Genomic DNA, 8,006 nt, shown 5'->3' on the forward strand with positions numbered 1-8,006 from the left:
AAGCTTCGCTCATCTAATCCTCCCTGAATTTCAAAGCCCTCACCTGCTCCTTGTTTATCCACTCATCCCCACCTTATAAAAATTCTGGCCAGGAAAGAGAAGGAAGATGGTTTGTTAGGGTATGAACCTACCATCTTCTCAGCTCACCAGCCACCTGACTAAAGCATCCATAAAGATTCAATCACTATCATTGTGTATTGGATTTGGTAGTGACAGGGAGCCCGAATGCTGGTGTCTTTTCCAGTTACAACTTCACAGCTAAATCCCTGGACTAGCAATCCACTTACCCGGGCTGGAAGAGGCATCTTGTCTCACCTCCTAATTCCTACAGATGACAAGACTGGCCCTGGATAGGGCATGAGAAGCAGCGGAGGTGAGGCTGGTTTCTCCGAAGGGTGGAGGGTAGGGGCAATCTGGTGCAGTCCCCAGACGGAGAGTCGGAATAACAAGAAGGAAGCTCTTTTCATTTCAGTATGTAAATTTTGCATAATTTTTTCAAAATAAAATTTTATTTTACAGTTTTATGTTCTTATTTGGAAGAATTGTATAATATGTGTTGAGTCCTCTGGGGTCCATTAAATCTATAAAATCCGACCTGTCCAAGGCTTGAATCAAGATCTCAGGGGGGCGCCTTATTCCATCCCTTCCCTGAGCGCCAGAAAGGGCTTCCGCCCAGTTTTTCCCTCCCTGTTGGACAACCTGTGACCATTAGCTGCCTCAGTCCCCACCTCCAGCCGGGGGCGCCGGGTCACAAGCCAGGAAAGGAGGTTTATCCCGAGCCCGGTGCGCCCCACCGGATCTCTGCAGCCCAAGGCCATGGCCACAGCCTTCGCACTCTTTGCCAGCGTCCTGCTCCCCTGCTGCGGGGCCTTCCCGCAGTTTAAAAGGGGGCTGCTGAAGGTGAGTCAAAGAACATTTCAAACCTTCCGCTGTATGGAGGGCGGTAGCCGAGGCATCGCAGTCTAGCCAGGAGGCACCCATTGGGTCTGGAGAGAGAAGTGGCGGTGGGGTGGGAACCACCCCAGATTGGGGATTTGTTTCCAGGCTGGAAGCCTAATGTTTCCCGACAGACGTCAAAGCCCTGCTTCGCCTCCCTGGTGGCTCCGCAGGTAAAAGAACGTGGCCCTATGACCAGCACTATTTCCCCCCTCCCCCACCTAGCGCCCGCCCACTTGAGACTGTCTCAGCCCTGCGCCCCCCATCACACCTCTTCTACCTGTCCTAGTTTCTCCCCCTCTCCCCCCACTTCTAGGCACAATGATTCTTTCTTCTCCATCCAACTTTTTTCTCTCACTCCCACCTCCATCCCGCCAGACTTTCTGCCCACACTCCTATTAAAAGTGAGATCTGGGAGTGTTTGCTCCCCTAGCACAGGCCACCCTTTGGGACCCACAGAAATGAGGGCCCCTGGGAAAGGAGAAGCAGAAGGAAAACGCTAAATCTCCGCTCTCCCCCGCTCCTCTGAGTGTTGCTGGGGGGGGGGGGGAGGAGCCCATGCAGTGGGGGTGGGACTTGGGGCTGGCCACCTCAGGCTGTTCTTCTTGGCCTCCTGGGACCTTGGCAATGCCACGATCCTCCCCCCACCCTCCCACACCGCCAGAGAGCGGGTGACTCGAAGGCTGTTCCCACAGATGAACGGGGCTCGGTGCTCCCACCACTCTGAGTGCTACAGTGGCTGCTGCCTCATGAACTTGGACTACGGTGGCTCCTTCTGTGCCCCCAAAGCCAGAAGGGCCATGGTGTGCTTGCCTCAGGTGAGGCTCTGGGGTAGGGCAACCCCTTCTGGCAAGTGGGGTGGGAAAAGTTAAAAAAAAAACTCATATGGCTGCACCTGCTTTTCCACCCTCTGCTTGGGGTGCCCTTTCCGCTTCTCCACCTGGCAAACTCCTACTCATCCTGCAGTGCCAGGAGATCCCTCTGATAAGCCTTTTCTCCTTGGACTTCCCACACCCTTGGCCCCTACCCTCAGCAGAGCATGGGTCTCCCTGATTGGCCATGCCTTCTGTCTGTGTCCGCCACAGCTTGGAGCTCTTCATGGGCAGGGTTGCAGCACATTCATCTTTGAACCTCCTACCCCTCAGCTTAGTGCCTGCACATAGCAGGTGCTCAACAAATGTTTATTGAATGAATGAATGAATATCTCTACCCTAACAGTACTGAGCCAAAGTAGCTGGGAAAAGACCTCCACAGCAATTCCCCTTCCCTACCGCAAGGACCTCACTTCTAGAGAGGAGCAAGGCAGTGGGGTGGCAGGACCACAGCTGTGGACTTGGACCTGAGTGTAAATGCTGGCTTTTCCACCCCCTGTCTGTGTGACCTTAGGCTGGTCACTTCTGTTCTCTGGGCCTTAGTCTCCTCATCTGGAAAATGGGGCCCAAGTGCCAAGTGCCTGTCCCCAGGTTGTTGGGAGGAATGTGTCATCCTGGCAACAATGGTGCGCTCAGCCAAGCGTGCTTTTATTGGCTGGCAGAAATGCAGGGAGCAGAATATTCCTGCTCGGTCCTCTGTCATCTGAACCTGGGCCCACACCTTTGCAGGGATGACACGCTTGGCCCCCACATCCCATCTGGGGAGCTGCCAGTGACCTTAGGAGCCAGCCAGTCCCCGTCCTGGCCTGACTCTCCAGAAAAGTGGCAGGAGAGTCTTTTCATTATGGGCACTTGATCTAATTTATTTCATTTAACCTCATAATAACCCTAGGAGGTGGGTTCCTGTTATTTCCCCCATTTGACAGACGAGGAAACTGAGACAGAGAGGCTCATCAAGTTGCCTGGGGTCATGAAGTTGTAAGCTGTAGGGCTGACAGAGCCTGGGTTTGCCTCACCATCGCTTGTGCTCTAGCTCCTGCTCCCCTAGAAGGTTAAACCCCCTTCTTCCCTGCACCTTGGTGACCCCTGACTCTCATGCTCACTTCCCACAGACCAAGGGAGCCACCAACATCATATGTCCCTGCCAGCTGGGCTTGGCTTGCGTATCCAAGGACCTGAACTGTCCCCGCCGGTGCCATTTGATTTAGAGGAGGATGCAGGCTTTTTGCAGCCATCCTCCCTCCCTCCCCTGGGGCCGGGGCCTTGGGAGTCCCCACCTTGTTCAAAATCCAGCTCCTGAAACATTAAAGTCATTCTCTGGCTCTGGCCTCTGTCTGCATTTCCTGAGAAAAGGAACCTGGTACAGACTGTTTCATTGGTGTGGGTGGGATGGAGGGGCAATGGTGGGTGAATGGGGAGACTGGAAGTGTGAAAGAGCTTCCCATGGGGTTTGGCCTTGTCTGCAGGCACAGCGGCCTCAGGCCAGTACTGCAGAAAGGGAATGGGGTAGGGGTGTGGGTGAGAGGAGGCTGAGTCCAGGAAGGGCCAAGTCTTGGGATGAAGGGCTGTGCGGGAGGGGCAGGGTCGAGTAACGTGCCCGGGGAGTACATGTTGAGGTGCCCATGGATGCGTGTGAGGTAGGAGGGACTGAGTGGGAGTATGTGGATATTTTGCTAGGGGGCAAAGGGTGGAGCTCATAGGGAAAGCTTTATGAGAATGTGTGTGAAGTGTAAGTGCAGAAATGAAATACAAGTACCTGTGGTCAGAAAGGGCCTGGTGCATTGACATCTCCGCTCCCTCGGACATTTCATTTTATGGATTAAGAAGCTGAGGCTCAGAGAGCTACACGTGCAAGGCCGCATCACGGGGGTATCAGTGAGGACTCTTTCTGGTGCAAGTATATAAAAAAAAAAAGGCAAGGGTACTTGACTCGCAATTCCAACAAACCAGCAGCAGCATTTGCTGCAGCTCCGTCTTCAGCTTCACGATGTTTCCACTGGCCAAAAAACACGCTAGTCATCTCCCAGTTTGAAGCATTCAGCAAATAATGGCAAGGCGGGCCCACCGGAAATGGACAGCTCATTTCCTTGACAAATGTGGTAGCGCTATACAGGCTAGCCGAGCCCTTTCAGTGTTGCTGCACGGACTCACACAGCAGCGCCCGCTGGGATGGAATGGGGCCGGGCGCTGCTGGCAGAGCACACAGGAATGGAGAGATCAGTGATCGCTGGTGTCATCATGAATTGTCTTAAAACTAACTCGTAATTGATGCCAAGTGAAAGCATAGTGTACCCATTAAAATATGGCATGATTGAAGAAATAAAGTCCATTTGAAACCTTAAAAAAAATCATATTGGTCCAAATGATGAGGAAATTCATTGGTGGTGAGAACTAGACATCCAGAGGCAGGGCAGGCCTTGTAACTAAATGCAGGCCTGGCTGCCTGTTGCTGCAAAAGCCAATGCTTGAGAGGCAGGTGCTGATGTAAAGTGGTTTATTTTCAGGTTCTGGTGACCTGGAAGATGGGAGACTCACGTCTCAAAGCCCATCTCCCCTCTCAGTGCAGGCAGAGATTTTTATAAGGAGGTAGAGTGGAACAGAACAAAGAGATCAAGGGAGGGGCTTGCAAAGTTCTCTACATGCAGATGAGCACAGTCCGTTCTGATAAATAAGGCAAGTGATGGCCCGGTGCATCATCCTGGTTTAGTCATCCCGGTTCCATGGTTGAAGGCCAGCAAATCTCCTGGAGCTGGGGTGCCTGGAAGTCAGAGTTTATAACTTTTGATGTTAGTTCCTAGGATTCTTACACAAACAATCTACATATTAGTCAGAGTCAGCACTTAGAGAAACAATGTCCAAAGAATGGTGAGATGGGTTACAACTTCCCACTATTACAATTTTCCACTGTTACAGCCTCAGGTCTGGCTGACTCCAGCAGTTTCCTGGCCCTCAGGCTGGATTCCTTCCCAATAACCACTAAGTTCCAGATGTCAGCTAATAAAACAGCTAGGGTTTACTGAAAACCTAATATGCCCCAGACATAGTGCAAAGCGCTTTCTAATCGATATTAACTCATTGTTACAACAAGGTGAAAGTAGGCACTATAATTATCCTTATTTTACAAATGGGGCATTAAGGCTCAATAACCCTTCTCAAGGCTCACAGTAATGTCTGGGACTGGGATTTGGACCCAGGCTGTCTCGCTCTGGAGGGCAGGCATTTAACCAGAGGTCTGCCGCACATGTGCGTATCGTGCCTTCCAGAGAAAAGAAACATCCCTGTCCCAGGAGTCTTAGCAAGCATCCTAAGATTGATTGTGGTTGAAATGACTAAGTCTGCAAACTCACCCCTGAATCAGTCATTGTGATGGAATTTACTGATTGGCTTAGCCTGGGTCTTGCGTAGGGGTAGAGTCAGCACCTCGAGATAAAAGTAGAAGGGCTTTGGGGCCCTAAAGAGGCTCATCCGAGGGCAGAGGGGATGAGTGTCTCCAGACACACTAGTGAGGAAGCTCTGCCTTGGGACATTCTTCTCCTCACATAGTTGAAGATGGCTCATCTCACCGTATCTGCTGGTCCCACATTCCAGTCAGAAAGAAGGGAAGGAAAGATAGCAAATGCTCAGCCTTCCTCAAAAGGCACAACCAAGAGCAGCTGAATTATTTTCTCCTGGGAAAAACTTGGTCACATGACTTCAGATAGCTGCAAGGGAGACTGGAAAACATAGTTTTCATCTGGGTATTTGTGTGCCCGGCTAAAACTTGGGGCCCTGTTATTAAAGAACAAAGGGAGAATCTGTAGTGGGAACAACTTGTGGCCACAAAAGCCCCAAGCCTTTTATTATTATTTTGATAAAGCAAGAGAAGCTTGGATGGCATGACCTAGAGCTAATGGCGTACTGTCAAGCACCTCCCTTTAAAAAAAATCCTCACCTAAGAATATGTTCATTGGTCTTAGAGAGAAAGGAACATCGATGTGAGAGAGAAACATCCATCAGTTGCCTGCTGCATACTTCCTGACCGGGGTTAGAACCTGCAACCTAGCCTGCAACCTTTGGGTGTATGGGAGAACGCTCTAGCAACCAAGGCACCCGGCCAGGGCAGGCAGCTCTCCCTTGAGCTGCACTTCTCCTGGGCTGTGCACTCTGGCTTAACCACAACATTGGGAGTTGTGGATGGAGGGGAGCATATCACAGCAACTTCCCAGCCAGCTTTGTGGTAAAGCCCAGTTGAGTCTTCGTTGGAAACGTGGTGGAATTGCTGACAGTCCCAGGAGAGCAGCTAACCACATCCACATCCACAGTCAAGTCGAGGCTTTATTTTCTGCAGGAGGTGAACATGGCAAAAGACTAAAGATTTAAAAAGAAAAAGAGAAATTTAAGATTTCTTTCATAGAGTGATATGTCTCCCCACCCCAAATATTGACATGGTGCCACTCTTAGGCTTAATGATGACCTTGTGGTGGGCGTGACTCCTCCCCTCCAAGCCCCTGGACTAGTGAAGCACCCAAAATCCAGACTTGAGACGTGGGAGGGGACAGAGTAGGGAAAAGACAGAAGCACACGGACTCCTCCCAGCCTGGCGGGTCTGGAAGCAGGTGTGACGATCATTTGCCTGCTCGTCCTTCTCCTGCTCTGCTCTTTATCCCTGGGAACACATTTCCTAGTCTCCTTCCTCTTCTGGTTTCTAGGACTGGCTGAAGATAGAAGGGGAGAAGATGGGCTACCTTCTTTTTTTTTTTTTAATTCTTACCCAAGGACTTGCTCAATTGATTTCAGAGAGAGGGGAGGGGAAGCAGAGAACCATCGATGTAAGAGAGAAACATTGATCGGTTGTCTCTCACACAAGCTCTGACTGGGGACCAAGCCCAAAACCTAGGCATGTGCCCTGACCATTTACAGGATGATGCTCTGACCAACTGAGTCACACTGGCCAGGGCGTGGGTCTCCTGCTTTAGGTGATGTCACCAACTTTCCCCTGGTCTCCTTTTAGATAGCCCCTCCCCTGCAGCCCCAGGGGCCCCAGTCATACAGCCTCATCACACCATTTCTCTGGTGACAGAGCCATTCGTGTCTTCCTGCTACTGCCATCTCTCCGCTGCCTTGATGTCCTGTTTGGTTTCCCAGCTCCTCCATCACCTCTGTGACCACTTCCGTATATCGTGATTCTCCCTGTTTCAAGTACCTAGAGTAGTTTCTGTCTTCCTGACTGGACAATGACTGGTAGAGAAGGAAACCTTCTGAGTGGAAGCAAAGCTGATTCTGGAACACTAGACCCTCCTTAAATGGGCAGAATTTACTTGAAACAATTGTTTTGGAAAGAGAGCTGAGAATGATAGGGACTTATGAAAAGTCTTATAAATACTTTTACTTTGAAAATCTTTAAAGCCAATGAAGACTAAATACACTAAATAAAAGGTGTGCCAATGACACTTTGCATTGCATTAAACTAGACAATGTGTGCGGTCCCCTATAAATTCCCATTTGCCATGTCTAAGGAACATTTACTGATTTTGCCTGCCAAAGACTCCTGTTCTCTTGGTAACCCGCAATTTCCTGTAAGGAAACCACCCACTTCCATTCTCAGTCCATGCAGTTGAAGGGTGTTGCATTCACAACAGAAACTGAATACTCTAGACGCAGAGACTGGTTCAGTGGGCAGTCATGACTCTCCTTCCATTGCTCTGGCTTTAGGGATAGGTTTGGGGGCATATGACCCAGTTTATCCAATCAGAGTGAAGCTTAGGATTTGTACAGGTTGCTGAAAGTAACACTTTCCCTTTCACTGGACTTGAGCGTGGGAGAAAGCAGGTCTGTGGCTATTGGCAGCCATCTTATCACCATGTGGGCTCAGACTGAAGCCAACGCAGAGGAGCATGGAGCTGGGTTACAGTGTCTTCATTTTAGCCCCTGGAACAAGTTGTGCCTTACACCAGATAGCGTAAGTCCACCACTGGACTTTTAAGTTATATAACCCAGTAAATTCACTTATTTTTTAATCACCTTGGGTTGGATTTCTGTCACTTGTGATCAAGAAGTCCTGGCTGATTCTCTGTCCCTTGGAGATGAGAAGCCTTTCAGGAGGCCTGCAGAAGCGCACGCAGGCGTGCTGGATTTCCTCAAGAAACGGAGCTATCAACAAAATAATAGAAGGCCAGGAGAAGGGAGTGAGTACAAAGATGAAAACTGGAGTTTAATGTT

The 8,006-nt window shown here is 50.2% G+C and overlaps 1 protein-coding gene across 1 annotated transcript; it reads left to right on the forward strand.

The window, feature by feature from the left end:
* Window positions 1-799: 799 nt before the first annotated feature.
* Window positions 800-3,121, forward strand: CLPSL2 (colipase like 2). The gene is made up of 3 exons (XM_045844213.1): window positions 800-900; window positions 1,632-1,754; window positions 2,921-3,121. Exons 1-3 carry the CDS (start codon window positions 817-819, stop codon window positions 3,014-3,016), a joined length of 303 nt encoding a protein of 100 aa, XP_045700169.1. The 5' UTR covers window positions 800-816; the 3' UTR covers window positions 3,017-3,121.
* The last annotated feature ends 4,885 nt before the right edge of the window (window positions 3,122-8,006 follow it).

The sequence above is a fragment of the Phyllostomus hastatus genome, unplaced genomic scaffold (assembly GCF_019186645.2).
Source record: "Phyllostomus hastatus isolate PE091 unplaced genomic scaffold, TTU_PhHast_1.1 phas_contig_40, whole genome shotgun sequence".
Taxonomy (NCBI): Eukaryota; Metazoa; Chordata; class Mammalia; order Chiroptera; family Phyllostomidae; genus Phyllostomus; species Phyllostomus hastatus.